This window comes from Dreissena polymorpha, chromosome 5 (genome assembly GCF_020536995.1).
Source record: "Dreissena polymorpha isolate Duluth1 chromosome 5, UMN_Dpol_1.0, whole genome shotgun sequence".
NCBI classification, from domain to species: Eukaryota; Metazoa; Mollusca; class Bivalvia; order Myida; family Dreissenidae; genus Dreissena; species Dreissena polymorpha.
The window spans coordinates 37,755,467-37,773,229 of NC_068359.1; the positions used below are offsets into that span (position 1 = coordinate 37,755,467).

General features: G+C 41.4%; 1 protein-coding gene across 14 annotated transcripts in view; it reads left to right on the forward strand.

Annotated features, from left to right (window-relative positions):
• Nucleotides 1-3,763: 3,763 nt before the first annotated feature.
• LOC127881615 (uncharacterized) overlaps nt 3,764-17,763 on the forward strand; it is a 136,491-nt gene continuing 122,491 nt past the window's right edge. For all 14 annotated transcript variants that reach the window (XM_052429656.1, XM_052429660.1, XM_052429648.1 and 11 more), the window contains exons 1-2: nt 3,764-3,972; nt 11,371-17,761. In XM_052429656.1, coding sequence (XP_052285616.1) covers nt 3,944-3,972; nt 11,371-13,942 — 2,601 coding nt within the window. In that variant the 5' untranslated portion in view covers nt 3,764-3,943 and the 3' untranslated portion in view covers nt 13,943-17,761. The remainder of the gene's footprint in view (nt 3,973-11,370; nt 17,762-17,763) is intronic.

Here is a 17,763-nt window from a genome sequence, read left to right on the forward strand (position 1 = left end):
TACAAAATTAAATTCGCCAAGTGAGGAAATGTAATTGTTTATTACAAGAGAAAAAGTAGTTAACCAATTCACTACTAACTGCAACTATTTGACATAGTTACTTCCCTTACATTTAAATACATGGTCTAGTATTAGGTAAATACTGACAGTGTAATTTAAAAAAATTACAATAAATAAAGTAAAGATATGAGTAGGTAAAATATATAACATATAATATTGATATGTATTTTTTATGTGTGTAACTTAACGCCGTTCTGTTCTGTAAAGATGTTTAGTTCGTGATAATTTGTGCATCTCCCATTCCTACTTAAAGTTGTTAAGACCATAAATCCAGAATGACTTCTGTATACTGTATTTTTGTGTATTTATACAATGATGATGGTAATAATTAGTTGATAAATGCTGTTTCTTTAAAAAAAAACACTAAACATTTCTTGGACTGAATTGTATGAATTGTCATCATAGTACTAAAGACTGTTTTTATTCATTCAATTATTCAACTTGTATAACAAATTTAAAATTGTACAATTTTGATTGTGCACTTAAAGTTTCGGGAAAATGAATTTTCTTCCGTATATGAACAGAATGAAATATATAATAAGGTTAACATTAAAAAACTTATAAAGATGAGTTATATTGATGACATTTAATACTCTATATGTAAATTAATATATAAATTATTTTATTGATAGTTTAAATGTACCGTTTAATATATATATTTACTTTTAGATCTTGGAAAGGAATATCATTTGTTTTATTTAATGATCGTCAAAGTTATATGCTATAATAAATAAATTTGTTGTCTTTAGTTTGTGTAAACGTGTTTTTAAACAAACCATTCGAACAATAGGTGCCATACTGGCCCTTGGCCCATGAAGGTCATGAACTCCAATTGCTAAAGACCTAAGATTCTACTTTTTGACACCACTTGACCCAGATTCAAACATGAACTTACTATTGTCAAGATAAATATTCCGACCAAGTTTGATAAAATCATAGTTGTGACCTCTAAAGTGGCAACAATGTTTTCCTAAGAATTGATATAGTGACATTGTTTTTGGACGCGCTTAACCCAGATTAAAACCAACCTTAGTCTCGGCATTGCCCAGATTAATATTTTGCATCAATATTGAGTAATAAACGTAGTATGTAAAGTAGCAACACGTGTTAATTATTGAACGTGGTGATCAAGTTTTTGAACGCACGGGGCCACACTTATAACTCGATCTAGATGTTGTTGAAAAAAAACATGAATATTGAGTCATAAATGTAGGCTATATATCAGGACGGACGTAATCCAGATTCAAACACGGGCAATATATTTTCCATATAAATTCTCTTACCATTTGCCATTAAAATAAAGTAATAATGTGGCCTCTTAAGTGGTATACAGATTTTTCTATAATCTCACCCTGTGACGCAGGTTTTGGACACATGTGATCTGGATTCGAACCTAAGCCTAAGAGAGAAATGATTGATGGATAGATAGATGGATGGATGGATGAATGGATACACAGATGGATTGATAAATGGATGGATTGATATTTATGTATGGATAGATGAATAATAGCATGTAAATCTAATTGCGCACGCAAGTTTCTACACACAAGCAGAAATTGTTGGCGTTAACCCCTTTGTGTAGAAAGGAGTAATTGATGATAGACTACATTCCGAGTTTTAAAGGCATATACGTTATTGGTATTAAGAAATAACTGACCCACAATAGACCAATAGGTTTGTCACACCCGGGCTGGGCGGTTAGAGCGCACTACTTCAATCTTAGTGTAAAACGAATATTAAAAAACATCAAACAAACAAATCTAGTGTGACTAGTGCTTTTTTATGTACAATACTTACACAATACTTAAAATGATGCCCCTGATGCTGGAATGGATGTACACAAATCGCAATAAGATTATGTTGTTTTGAAGGCACTGAGACTGACAACGAAATGAACGTGCAACACGTTTTTCGAATAGTTGAATTAAAACAAAATAATTTGTGAATTCAATTCCGATATAACAACCGGCACGTAATAAGAGATGAATAGTACAGTTAAAAGATGTCTACTTGTTAGATAGATATAAATTTATAAACCTGTCAAATCGATATTCATTTAGATTAAATTTACAACTAGTATAAAGAAAAGTATCATACCACATTTATTTACTAAGTACATATTAAGCGCAATAAATTTAGAAAGATTAAATAAATGCGGAATAAGGGCTAAGCCCTCCAACTTACCTTTAATCTCTTCATCAATCTCTTTATGATATTGTACAGTAGTAAACAAGAGCTGATAATAGACAGCGCACTCAAATGTTCCTTTGTTCTCAACATATATTTAACATTTCCGTGCATTCACCTGATACTCATAAGCCATATTTGAATTTTAAAGAATGAAACAGATTAACATTTAGCTACAAATGAATAATATACAATATAAAAGGGCTCCATTCGTTCAGACATGAATGCCGAATACATAGAATCTGTTATTTATATTAATAAAAAAAATTGCATTATGAGCCCGAAAAAAAACAAATCTGATATTTCACATTAATATATGTTGTAGATACATTGATGCATACTTGTGGCATGCATGCAATCTTTGACATAATTTTAAGTACACATTGTCGTGAATGCCACGATTTTGTATATATGAAGCATGGATATTGTTATGTAAATTTACTCCGTCTGGTTTCCTTTATGCCTTTTCTATCCACCAATGTGGCTAAAGTAAAGAAAGTTCACCACACACATGGATTATTTCAGCTACATTTCGGGAAATAATTATTGCTCATTGTCAGTGACCAAATATAATGATAATTCAAACATGCGTGTATCTTTAATTTAATATTTATAGTAGATAAAGAGAAATGGTTTTGTTGCACGCATATGTTCACCTTACTTTCCACAGAGAAAAAAAAGCAAAAGCAGCATCTGTCTTTTGTGTTCACACTTTTCAAAATAAAACTCGTCTACGTGTTAAAATGACGCCACGACGCATTAATTATTTTGCAGGAAAATATCCACTGCGCTAACCAAACAATAGACAATAGACAATACCACTCTATCAGTGCAGCAAGTTGATATTAAATAAAAACATATAATCAAGAAACAAGCCTAAAAAGGAAGTATCTCAGATACAACAAGCAATATCTATATAAAAAAAAACTATAAAAAAAAACACGATAAAATTAACAAGTATGACAAATCCTTCCCAATCTTGCACATCTTATAAATGATTTATCAATATTTGCATAATAAAGCTGTCGAAACGCTTCTTCGCGTTTACAGTATTAAAAACATGTTTGACAGACATCTGATAAAATCACTTTGAAATCTTTTGAAGCTAGATGTATGTAACTATGTAAACAAACATCTTAAAACTACAATTTCAGATAAGAGGGTTATATCTAATATGGCACTAGTTCGCTCACTTGTGTTACGAATTTGAGAGAAAACAAAAATCATTTTTAATTATAAAGTTATAAAGACAAAAAAGTAATTCATGAAACATGTACCGTCAAGCTTTGGGCAGTCTCAATCAAATGCATTGCAAAAACTGTTTCTTTTTACTGCTGCATTAGGAACAAAGAGCCATTTCGAACCATATACGAACATGGCATTATCTAACTCCTTAAGTATAGCATACTTTTCACGATTAAATATCCTTGAGTTTTTTAAATTGTTAAATGTCAGCATATCTACATATGGTGGGAAATTATTATTGAACAAGAAAATTGTGGTGAGCTTATTTTATGGTAAAATTGACCGGATTGTCAGTGGACCATCCCGACCGTTTTGCCCTATTGCCCTCTTTACCGAAGAACGCGCGAATGACGTAATCATGACGAAAGTGTGTGCAGTAAACAACCCTCTTGACAGGACGTTCCTTTATATCTTGCGGAGAGTATTTCTGCGCTTGTACACACTGTAGACGATGGAATCTACCCCAAGCAACTTGCTTAGGTAAGTTCTATAGTGTTTTATAGCATAAGTACTATAATTGGCGCTGCGAGCACCAAACTTGCAGTATTTTCACTTATAAACAATCGGCTATTTTTAACCGTCAGCGTTCAAAGTCAGCCATCTTGAAAATAAATAAAGTTTCATTTAAATTTAAGTTTCTTATCGTTGTTTTGTTCACTTTTAGTGAATAAAATATTTCTTTAATATACTTAAAGTACTTTTCATCAAACTAAACCGATTTCGTCGGTTTTTGTCAGCTTATTGCCTAAATTTTAGGTTTAACTATTTACGTCATATTGCGGTTCGCTGAACCGTTTAACAGCTCATCTGTGACGTCTATTTTTAGGTTGTTTATGTTTAATGTGTTGAATTGTGAATTCTATTTAAATCATCACACGTTTATATTTAGAGCAGTGTTTATTTACATTGCTCTGTCGCATCTGTAACTTGTTTCGGCTCCATATAAGCCATCTATATTAAGCTGGCTGTACATCTGAATTGTGATTGTTTTGTCTATTGTCTATCGTCAGGCGAATCGCCACATTTTTAGGTAATCAGCATAACGTTTCAGTAGAGTATTTCTACTACTCAATTTAATTCTGATAATTTCATATTTTCATCATTAATAATTCCGCTATAAGTGATGATGGATTTGAGTGTTCTTCGTATTGAATTTGATTGTTTCATTGAATTTGTTTGTGTAACTGTATTGTAGTAAAAACAATTCACTATTTATCAAGTATTAATTGGTGAATTTCTAGCTTTTTCTCTTTGGGTGTATTTATATACTCAAATAGATATCAGTAAAATTTGATTTGTTATTTTATCACAATTTCACTATAGTTATCGAGTAATAACTGGTGAATTTCTGACTTGTTCTCTTTGGGTGTATCTATATACTCAAATAGATATTTTATCAGCAAACATTAGAAACATTCATTTGTGACTTAATTACAATTTCACTAGTTATAAGGTAATAACTAGTGAATTTCTTACATTTTTCTTGAGTAGTGATATACTCATACAGATATTTTATCATTAAAAATTATTATGCATCGATTTGTGATTAAATCACATTTTTACAAGTTATAAATTAATAACTTGTGAATTTTTTGCTTTTCTTGTTGGGTATAATTGAAACATAATTTCACTACATGTGAGATTCAATACTTGTTACTTTTATTGAAATTCGTGCTTTGATTATTAAATTGTATGACATCATTGTGTTTGTGTGTTTTTCAAATGCAATGTCATTTCAAGTTTACGGGGTATTTGAATGTGTAATATTCCCGTGATTGTTTTTGTCTGCTTGCACATTTCAATTTGTGTGACCTATATTTCATTAAAATATACGTGCATTGTGTGAGCTGTTTACCCGTAAAATTAAAATCGGCGTTGCAATATTTGTCCGCTATTTCTTTCACACATTATTTTAATTACATAAATAAAAAAAATAAAAATGAATCGTGTTCAACTAGTGGATATTGACACGGCGCCGGTAACGGAACTACAAACGGTTCCAGGTATCGGCACCAGGGTGGCCCAATCAATTGTATCGTACCGGGAATTTCACGGTAGCATTACACCGGATGCTTTGGTCAAACTCCCGTATATACGACCATCAAGTCAAATGTGGAATATGATAAGATTCAGCAAATCTGAGTCAGGGACCGTGAATGAGTTGGAAATTGTGAATGAGGGTGAGGATGAAGGTGAGGGGTTAGAGGCAGCTAGTGAGCTAGTCGTTGTGCCGGACACCAATTTGGGTTTAGGAGTAATAGAAAGGGTGACGGCAGCGATTGATAGTGCGTCCCTTAGTGGACCTCCTGCATCATATATCAAATCATCTGATGCTAAGAAGGGGGATCAGGGGGCAAGGTCAAAAGTGATACAGGAAAGGACGGAGGTAGGGTTTAATCAGGGGTCAGTGGAACAGTCTGTACAATATCTGACTGTGACACCATCGCCAATGCCAATGGAGCCTAAGTCTGTTCACTACCAGGCCGCAACTCAGCCCAGTGCGGCAATAGGGTGTCAGCAGAGGTCATTAGAGCAACCTGTACAGTATAGGTCTGTGACTTCGACACAATATATTCCGATGAGCCATAGTGTGCAGTCTGGTTCATACCAGGCTATGGCTCAAATGCCCCAGGCACATGGGACGTACCCTGTTCAGTTCCATGCCATGGGGCATGGGGCACAGCCTGGTCAGTATCAGATCATGACACGTGTGCCGGTATCACAAGCGGGTCAGCTGCAATATGTGTTGGTTGGATCTCAGGGTCAATTAATTGACCCTGTAGACCAACCACATATGACATATATGACCTCGCCTGTACAGTCAGGGTATGTTGCCGCGCCACAGGTGGTACCTACACCGCAGGTGTGCAGGAGCGTAGCAACCCCACGTTGTGTTTCGCGACATGCTTCACATGCGGTGCGCGGTGCTACCAATAACACGGTTGCAACACCTGTTGGCCAGAGAGCTATGCTTTTAGGTCAACAGAAATCTAGAATCCAGTCCTTACCTAAAGCACTGGTCTATGATGGTCGGGGAAGCTGGCATGCTTTCCTGACCAAATTTGAAAAATACGCGGGTATTTTCGAATGGGATGACTTTGAGAAGCGGGATTTCTTGTGTCTCTGTCTCACCGATAAGGCAAGTGAGTACTATGCCTTAGTGATGGACAGGGAGGTGGAGCTGGGCTACATAGAGGTAGTTGACAAGCTCGAGAGGAGGTTTGGTTACCGGGAATTGCCGGAAACGGCAAGGGTAACCTTTTCGGGTGCGCGACAGGGAGAGGAGGAGTCTGTGGATGACTGGGCGGACAGGGTTTTGACCCTTGCTGGTAAAGCCTTTAGGGGTTTGCCAGAGGAGTATATGGTGCAGGAAGCGATCTTGAAATTCTGCATGGGAGCTAAGGAGAGAGAGGCTGGGGAACAAGTTATAAATCAGCGGCCTGTGTCAATAGAACAGGCAATTGACAAACTAAAATGGGCTATCCATACTCACGGGTTAATGTATGGAAGACCAAAGTTGGTGCGAAAAGTGGAATGTGAGGGGCAGGTAGAGGTTGCTGAGGTGAAGGTGGCCTCTCAGAATAGACTGGTTGAAAGGGTGGTCAAGTTGGAGGAGAAAATGGACATCCTGATGGGTAAACTTGACCAACTGTTGGCAAGACCCACCAGAAGCCAATCTCCATCCCCAGCCAGACGCCAATGTTTTAATTGCAACGAGGCAGGGCATTTCAAAAGGGACTGTCCTAAACTTAGGAGCAGGACACCGTCCCCGGCTAGGGGTGACCGCTGTTACCGTTGTAACGAGCTTGGTCACATGGCCAGAGATTGTCCCAAACAGGCAAGTGATAAAGTCGGTGATACCCCTAGAGAAGGTAGGAAGGTGTCTTTTGCCGATTTAAACGGCAAGGGGTCAGTGTAGAGGGTCCGGACCTGATCCACAATGATAGGGGCCCACCGGTCATAATCAGACAGATAAGGTCTGATTCGATGTTCCGGGTTAAAGTGAGGCTGAACGGCCTTGCAGTACAGGCTGTAGTAGATACGGCGGCTGAGGTTACCTTGGTTTCGGACCGGGTAGTGGCTCAGTTGTCGGAAAAGGTTCCGGTGTTGGAACATGTGTACATGAAGACTGCAGGGAGAGGTCTGCAGATGAATGGTTCCATTGTGGGACCAGTAACCATCCAACTGGGTGATATGGTTTTTCAAGAGAGGGTTTATGTAGCCCCTATTGAAGATTGCATGTTGCTCGGGCTGGATTTCTTGAAAAAGCATGGAGCCACTATCGATATCGTAGGGGCCACCATGTGTTTAAATGGCCAGGTAGTTCCCATGGCTCAAGAAGGAGAGTTAGTGGAGGCAAGAGTGGCAAATGTGACTGTCGCTCGAACTGTTGTCATACCACCCAACTCGGTGGCCATGGTAAAGTGCTCTTTGGGAAAACCAATCGGCACCTTTGCAGTGGAGGCTGAGTGTGGTGATGTGATAGTGCCTATGTCGGTCCATGTTAGTGAGGCTGTGCTACGGCTACCAATGGTGAACATGTCGGGTCACCATGTAAGGCTGAAGCAAGGGAAATTGGTTGGAAAGGCAGAAGAGGTACGTTTAGTGAGACCATTGCCCGAGGAACTGACCTCAGTAAAGGTGGTACGAGAGGCGGCAAAATGTGATAAAGATATCACGGTGCCAGACCATCTCAGAGACCTTTATGAACGTTCGAAATTAAACTTGAGCGATGAAGAACAGGTGCAGGTGGCTGGGTTCTTACGTGAGTTTGAGGATGTATTCGCTAAAAACGAGTATGATCTTGGCAATTTTACTGCTGTTGAGCATTGCATAGACACGGGGGAAGCCAAACCCATTAGGCAGAAAATGCGTAGGACCCCTGTCGCCTTTGTAACGGAGGAAGAGAACCATCTTAAAAAGATGTTAGAGGCGGGGGTGATCCAGCCGTCTAACTCAGAATGGTGCTCCGCGCCTGTGTTAGTTAGAAAGCGTGATGGGTCCGTTAGGTGGTGTGTAGATTACAGGGGGTTGAACTCAGTCACGGTGAAGGACGTGTATCCTTTGCCCCTGATTGAAGACTGTATAGACATGTTAGCTGGCCAGAAGTGGTTTTCAAAGCTGGATGCTAATTCTGCTTATTGGCAGATTAAGATCAAGGAGTCAGACAGAAAGAAAACTGCTTTCACAACTAAGTATGGGCTATTTGAGTTTGTCCGGATGGCATTCGGTCTATGTAATGCACCGGCGACATTTTCTCGGGTTGTAGGCTTAGTACTGCAGGGTTTGAACTGGAACAGTGTTCTAGCCTTTCTTGACGACATCCTTGCTATGAACAAGACATTCGCTGAACATATGCTTACAATACGGGGGGTATTTGTCAGATTACGCCAATACCAACTGAAATTAAAACCCGCGAAGTGTGAGCTGTTTCAGCATAAGGTGGAGTTCTTGGGGCGTACTGTAGGACCAGAGGGTTTGGGGTTGTCCTCAAATGACGTTAGGGTGGTGGTAGACTGGCCAGTGCCAACCTGCTCTAAAGATGTAGAACGTTTCTTGGGATTGGTAAATTACCACCGAATGTTCATATCGGATTATGCCGGACGGTCGAGGGCGCTGTATGAAATAGTTAAAGACTATCAGTGGGGGGATGACCAAGATACGGCCTTCCTTGATTTGAAGGAGGCCCTAATGTCCGCCCCGGTTTTAGGACTTCCTAATCGGAATGACCCTTTTGTACTTGACACCGATGCTTCTGATAAAGCAATTGGTGCGGTTCTCAGTCAAATACAGGCAGGGGCTCCTAGGGTTGTTTGTTATGGGTCATATGCGCTGACTAAAGAACAGAGGCGGTATTGTACCACGCGGAAAGAATTGCTAGCGGTAGTGAGGTTTACTCGACAGTTCCGCCACTACTTGCTGGGCAAACGTTTCACGGTTCGCACGGACCACAGTAGCCTTACTTGGTTATTGAATTTCAAGGAGCCACAAGGGCAGATAGCTCGCTGGATGGAGGAGTTGAGCCAGTATGATATGGACATAGTCCACCGTGCTGGCAAGAAACATGCAAATGCTGATGCATTGTCACGATTGCTGGTTGATGGAGGAGACCATTATGAGCATGGTGTAACCCTTGAGGTTTTGCCATGTGGTGGTTGTCCGAAATGTACTAGGGCAGAAGAACAATGGGGTGGGTTTATTCGCGAGGTGGATGACGTTGTTTCTCTAGCACCGGTCATAATCCAGGAGGTAAGAACCGGAAAAGACTCTGGTGTCGAGAGTACTGATAGAGCCGCTCCAGTCCAGGACCGGGACGCTCTACTTAAAGAACATCAGTGGGCGGATGACGACTTCCGGTTTATCCGGAAGTGGTTATTGCATGGTACCGAGCCTCCTGATGGAGAGTTGTTTCTAGCAAACGCAGCCTCCAAGTTTTATTGGATTAATCGCCAATGTTTTAAATTGGAGGCGGATCTGCTTTGGCGAATCGACCCAAAGTCAGATCGTCAGCAGTTATTGGTTCCACGGGAATTGCGCCATGAGATCCTGGTGCTGAACCATGATATTCCTCTGTCAGGACATCAGGGCGAACAGCGTACTATTGAAAGGGTTAAGGCCAAGTATTTCTGGTACCGCATGTCAAAGGACATAATCAAGTACGTATCCAGTTGCCCGCGTTGCTCTGTAAGCAAAAAACCTAACCGTAAGGCTAAGGGCGAGATGATAAAGTTTCATTCTGGACTCCCAATGGAGAGGGTGCACATTGACTTTCTAGGTCCTTTGCCCTTAACGAAAAAGGGAAACCGGTATGTGATGATGGTGGTGGATCAGTTCACTAAATGGGTAGAATGTATACCGTTGCCTTCGCAGACCGCTGAGGTTACTGCAGAGGCAGTGGTAAATCAAGTGTTCTGTAGGTATGGGGTACCTATGGAAATAATGACTGATCGGGGTACCAACTTTGAGAGCATTCTGTTCACGCAAATGTGTAAATTATTGCACATTCATAAGACGCGAACAACTGCCTATCGACCAAGCACCAATGGTCAAGTGGAAAGGTACAATCGCACGCTCATGGATGCAGTCCGTTGCTATGTAGGTTCCCGAGAAAATACTTGGGACGAAAATCTACCGCAAATCGCGGCGGCAATGCGTTCATCAGTGTGTAGGAGTACTGGTTTCACCGCTAACCGTATGATGCTAGGGAGAGAGGTTTATACTCCTGCTGAGTTGGTTTACCCATTACCACCTCATGAGGCACAGCCTGTGACTGAGTATGTCCACAATCTAGAACAAAGTATGGTGTCAGTCCATGAAACCGCTCGCAAGTGTTTAAGCGGATATCAGGCTCACATGAAGCGGGATCATGATGTGAGGTTATGTCAAAACTCCTACCGGGTTGGTGACATGATATATGTGCTTAATGTGTCGGGAAAGAAAGGCAAATCTAAGAAGTTGTCGCCACAATGGACTGGGCCGGGGGTTGTAGTGAAAAAATTCACCGATTTCCTTTACCAGGTCCGATTACGAGGGAAGAGGGTTAATGTGAATCATGACCGATTGAAAAGTTGTAAATTGAACAACCTTCCTGCCTGGGTGGTTCGAGAGCGAGAGAGTTGCGGTCTTGCGAAAGATGTGCAAGATGAGCAAGTATACTGTATGTGTAGGGGGATTGATGATGGTTCCTTTATGATTGCTTGCGATGTGTGTGAGGAGTGGTACCACGGAAAGTGTGTGGGAGTCACGGAGGAACAGGGTGAAGAAATAGATCTGTATACATGTCTAAGTTGTAGGACAGGTTAGGTCTATACTTATCGTATATGCCGGTAGCTTGTGAAGCTCAGGCACATTATATTATAAATATGTGGTGTTTTGCAGAACGCCACGTGTGGTTTGTCGCATGGATGGGCGTGACATATTTATTGAGGTCGAGGAGGCCAGCGGTCGGGGTACGCTTTGGAGTTCGGGGCGGGACCTCGTCATTGAGCTGGGGACGATGTTGCCCTTGGACCATGGTAGGGTAGAAAGGGCGGTGGAAGGCCAAGTAAGTTTGGCCAGGAGGAGAGGGCGCCTAGGGTTTGTATCCGAGGTCAGGAAGTACGGCCATCAAATTCTTAGTGATTCGTTCATTAAGAGGGTGTTGGCCGGTCCTGAAAAACAACGGAGGACCCCTGGGGCTTCACTGAGCGGGAGGCCCCGGGGTACTGTAGAGTTGTCCAGATCGAGACCAAAGCCGGCTCCGATCCTGACAGCGCTGGACTTCCCTGCGTTGCCAGCACAGTTGGGATCGGAGGGGGTCAATGTTGAACCCGGGGTAGAGTCACTCGTGCCCAATCCTTCCTCGCTGGACACACTTGTGTTGCCAGTAGGGTCGGAGTGTGGGAGGGTGAAGGTCGAACCTGAGGAGGAGGCATTTGTCTCCGATTCGACATCGCTGGTTGTCCCTGAGTCGCCAGTGAGGTTGGTGGAGGTCAAGGCCGAGCCTGAAGGGGAGGCCTTCATGGCCTCGCAGCCATCAGCACTGGACTTCCTTGTGTCGCCAGTGAGGTTGGTGGAGGCTGCGTGCAAGGTTGGCCCCGAAGAAGGGGTCATCATCATCTCTGATGAGGAAGACATGGAGGTTGATGCTCCTTTGGCGGCTAACCTTGACCAGGAAATTGTGGGGGAACCCGGTTTTGCACGGCCTATAGATGAAATGGCAGAGCCCGCAGGGGCAATGTCACTTCAAGGTAGGATGATAAGAGGTATGGACCGGTGTGAGAGACGGTCCAGGCCTCTTGATAGAGGGGCAGAGTTTAATGGAGGGGTTGGGACCAGGGATAGATCCCGGTCCCAGCAGGATGATGTGGGTTTTAAGAGGAAAAAGACCCAGGGTTGTCCCGTGTGTGGATTAAGGGCAAGATCGATAAGACACCATGTTGAGGCCCGGCATTTTCCGCCTGTGTTTCGTCGGGAGGCATGGGAGAATCCGGAAAAGGACCATGTGCGGTTTAGAGGGGTAATATGCGTCATCAATAGTCTGGGTCTCCAGAGCTTTGATGAGGCTATGCTTTTCGTGGGCCGCCAGAGGTTATCAATTTCGGAGCAGTCCTGCCTGAACGACAAGGACCAGGTCTGGTTAGAAAGGGTCTCTCGCAGGTTTATGTTTTACATTCCCATTATATTCCACGTTGCACGGGTAAACTCGCGAGCGCTCCTCTTCCACTGGAGAGTGTTGGCCGCGTTGCTGAAGCTATGCAGCCAAGAGGTAAGAGACGATTTCTTTGCCCAAAGGTTTGTCAGGCGGCACGGCGTGGTCCAGGTGACTGGGTCGACTCAGGCAACTGAGTTGATGCAGAGATCCGGACCAGATTGTTGTGTGGCGGCCCAGGCTACTGGGTCGACTCAGGCAACTGAGTTGGTGCAGGGAGCTGGATCAGATCGGAGTGTGGTCATGGAGGCTCAGGCGACTGTGTCGAGTCCAGAGATGGATTTGATTCAGAGACCCGAGCCAGTCACTTGTGTAGAAAAAGGGGCCCAGGTGATGGCGTTGACTCAAGTGGCAGAGTCGGTCCCAGAGCCCGGGTCTCTAGGGAATGAGTGTGAATTGGGTGATGACTTTGAAATTGCACCTGTGGTTCAAGAGTGGATTTCGGTTAGGAATGCTGAACTCACCGCGTTCGACAGCCACTTTCACTTGGACCGCAGTTATAAGACGACCAAGGTTGGTTCTATTGAGGCGTTGGTGGGGCATACCGTGGGGCCAATGCCTGAGGTACCAGTGCGGGTAAATGGGGGAGTTGCAGTTTTCTGCGATCCACCCAACTACCCAAGGGAATATCCCAGTGTCACTGGTTTCGGGTCGGCTGTCGGGGTACATCCTAAGGCGCCTCTAAGGGACGTTAAAGGGGTGGTAGGACAGGTGGAGAGAGAGTTGAGGAAGGATGGGGTGGTAGCGCTTGGAGAGATCGGTTTAGACAGAACCGTGCCTGAAAGAGAGCGGGGTAGGCAGGAGGAGATGTTTGTAGGGCTGTTGGAGCTGGCTTGCCCTAGGCGACCAGTTATTTTGCATATTCGGGGGCAGGACACGTACTCTTGTGAGGCTAGTGCCCTTGCCCTCCGACTCATGCAGAAGAACGTTAGTCCGACTCAGCGGATACACCTCCACTGCTTCACGGGAACTCTCGATCAGGTTCTGAGTTGGTCCGCTGCATTTCCCCGTTGCTACTTTAGCATCTCAGGTCTGGCTGCGCGTTTTGATGAGGTGCAAAAGTCAGCTGTGCGAGGGATTCCGGCCGACCGACTCCTAGTTGAGACCGATTCTCCTTACTTGCGAGTCCGAAGTAAGAAAGACAATACTCCGGCGTACGTGGGTGAAGTTGCAAATACGGTGGCCCAGATCCGAAAGGAGACCCTCAGGGAGATATTGCGCACTACTGCTGAGAACGGCAGGCGTCTTTATAACCTGTAGGGTTCGGATACTGGAAATAGTCTGTTGGCGAGTTGGGGATCGAACCATATGAGGGTGACGCGGTTGCGCGCGCCCTTTAACTAGTGATTGAGGCGGTCGGATGTCTGTTAAACACTGGCCAAGGGGCGTCGATAATAGAATGTGTCAGGATTCAGTGATGTGGTCTATGCTTAAGGAAACGGTTGGTCAAATTATCAAATGAGTGCTCTGGGTTTAAAAATAAATAAATAAAATACAAAGGTCACATGGTGATAAATAAATAAAATACAACGGTCACATGGTGAGTGGGTAATGCAAAGGAAAAAACTAGCCAGGAATGTTTCTGTAAGTATGAGATCATATTGTGTGGTCTTGGAACGTGGTATAGGGGTGTGGCAGACTGTCTTGGTGGGGTGAAGAGGAGGGCTATAAAATGGGGAGGAATATGGTAAAATTGACCGGATTGTCAGTGGACCATCCCGACCGTTTTGCCCTATTGCCCTCTTTACCGAAGAACGCGCGAATGACGTAATCATGACGAAAGTGTGTGCAGTAAACAACCCTCTTGACAGGACGTTCCTTTATATCTTGCGGAGAGTATTTCTGCGCTTGTACACACTGTAGACGATGGAATCTACCCCAAGCAACTTGCTTAGGTAAGTTCTATAGTGTTTTATAGCATAAGTACTATAATTTGCATACTCTTGTCGACATTTCTAACGCCAATTTCGTTCAACCAATACTCTTGACCTTTTGAATAAGTCATATTCGAAAAGTAGGTCAAGGTCAAAGTCAAGCTAAGGTCAGTTGATGTGAGTGTCTTTATAGTATCCAAAGACATTTTTGAAAGCGAAAAGCCATCAGAGCAAACATTTAATTCCGTCATACCTTGACTGCATTGGCTGATGTTCACGTAGTTATAAAAGTAAAACTGGCCGATAATTTATTGCCAACATGTAGCTATCTATCAGGGGGTGGGGTGAAGAAGAATGACTGTGATGTTATGTGTTTGAGGTATTCAAGGCCAAATTACGCAGAGGAGTTACTTCTGCAAAAAGAAAAAAAAAACATGAACAGACGAATGAATCGCGACATAGCATACCAAAACCCAGTTTAATATAATCATTCACTGAATCCTTGCCTGTGGAGTCCTTGTGGTATTTCTAATGTTTCGCCTAAAATCTTTACAGAGTGGTAATGATACATTAAAACATAAATCGGAATTAATTTAAAGCGTTCAACTTACATCGCATACTATTTATTTGTGCCACTTAGTGTAGCCTTTTAATAAAATTGATACAGATGTTAACAAAAAAATTCCATGTCAGTTAAATTGCATAATTCGTTATCTAAAATACAGGATATCTATGTTAAGAACAGCATAAATTATATAACGGTTGTAAACAAGTTCAGCCTTGGAATGTAAAAAAACACACTCGACCAAGTATACTTAGACTTAATTCATATATAACATAAAACATTCCTTCCTTTCGACAGTGTTATATACATGCTTTGCCACTCACCTGATAAAATGGCCCTGGAGTTGAATAAAGAATATATGTTTAAGTAAACGAGATAAAATTATGTAAAACTAAACCTGACAACTGTTATTTTATACAAGAATAGCAGGATAACCCTCGACCGCTCACCTGTAATTAGCATTATTGAGAAAAAAAACGTTGTATATTAACATGTGCCTCGAGGTTCGGCTAGTTATAACGTCGTATGCATATTTAGGACAAACTGAATTTTAAGCACCGCTATACGTTACACAACAAACATCACACATCTGTTTCTTGTGGTTTCTGAGCATAAATGTGCGTGTGTTTGTTACCTCTATATTTGTGACGTGGAAGTTTTGTAGAGGAGCAATATATTATTAAAAATACTTAATATAAGCCTTGTGGTTTCAGAAAAGAAAACTTTGACAGTTTTTTGTTGTTGCTCAAAATAGAATTATTGATCTCATCGCTTGGGCAATTCTGACCACATGGACGTAATTAAAAAACAACAACATGTAGGCGATCAATAGAAGCTTTTACCTTCTAAGTAGTTAATATATGAGCCTTGTAATAATATAGACGATTTTTGAACTTCCCGTGTTTCATTTTATACACTGGTAACTCTGGTCACCCACCCATGCAGCAGATTGGAACGATTTTAACAATTTTAAATGGGGGGAACTAAGGTACAATTTTTGTAAATTTTCTAGCCCGTTAAAAAAACTTATGGCGTATTACAGTCGACGCATGACACATATCAAGACGGCCAAAAGGCGAAAAAAATGAACACATTGTACACGGGTTAGCTTATGTCAATCAGTGAACATGTAACGTTTGTGATTTTTTATGTTTAGATTTGAAGTTGGCAAGTTTGGCCAAGTATGGTTCAACAATAAGGTATCAATATTTCATTGATCTTTATTAAAGTGTCAAAACGCCAGGTTTTGTAACAAACAGCACATTCGTTTAAATGTCAAGACACAACTCAAACAGATTCGAAAAAGTATGAACACTTCAAATAGATGTATAAATGCCACATCTTAGTGTCTCTCGCTTTTGGACTGAGAGATAAACCCCCCCCCCCCCCGAGTAATTTACCATAAAAATGTAACATGTTTATTGCTTTATTGTTATCACATATCCAATTGTTCTCCCGATGGCATGTAACGGAGAAAGAATTACAGCCAGTTGAGTGTTTTTCAAGCGGTTACTTACAGTGAACAAATGCGTTCTATTATGAACAATCATATATAATATAACACCCAACAACCATCTGAACGCATTTGCAGTTACTGTATTATCTTTTCTACGATATTCACATAACATGGTATAAATAATTCGCAAATGACATTCCATTTCAGAGAGAATATCATTAATGAATGGTTCATCATTACCAAAACACAAGTCTCGATAGAATTCATTCAATTGATTGCAGTTGTACAAACTAATGCTATAGCATTACGCCAACGCCAATAATCGGTTGAGTTCTTTAAGTCCGAACTTGACCTAACCATGATAGAGACGAAAACCCCGACGCCACATTAAGTTATATGAAGCAAGTTGTGATAATGCAATATTTTAAACTGAGTTTAGGCTAGTGTTTGACCCCAGGGGCAATATTTGAACAAAGTTTGAAACGAACCAAAATGCAATTTTATATACCAAATCTTAAAGAATTGGAATTTATGACTTCAGAGGAAAATATTTAGTAAGTAGCATAACTGGACAGTTTAATTTTGTACGTAAAACAGTGGAGGAGAACTTCCACCGACGAAGTTCTAAATACGGACTGACAGACTGTAATAAATACGTCCATAGTGTTTCCCTTCATTCGTACCATTTTTTAGATATTGTTTTTAAATCTCTATATCTTCAAAACGAATTTTTACATGTTTATTACCGGCTGTTTCGTGCGTATTTTGACTTAAAATCAAGAGAAAACGTTGTTTTGATTTAGACCCATGCAGAGCCGTAACGTGTGAAAACCGTTTGATACATTATTTATGATGAGTTTTATGAAACTAAATAGCAAATCAGAATTGAAGTTTCTTTCGAAAGGTCCCTAACAAGCTCACTAAGTGTATCGTTTCATGTGTTTTATTTATAAGTATAGCAAAAGTTGAGTTCGTTAGAACAAACTAATTTAATGCAAACAAAACCGCAACATTAAGAATTATAAATTATTGATAACTACTCGTTCTTTTCATGGCCCTTGAAACGATCAACGCACAGCAGCGTAAATATCCTTGTCAACTGATAAGGTTCACCAAGGAGACGTCATATTATAAATAGTCCTACATCCAGAAATTACGCAGATAAGTCGACCAGGTGTTTGATAGT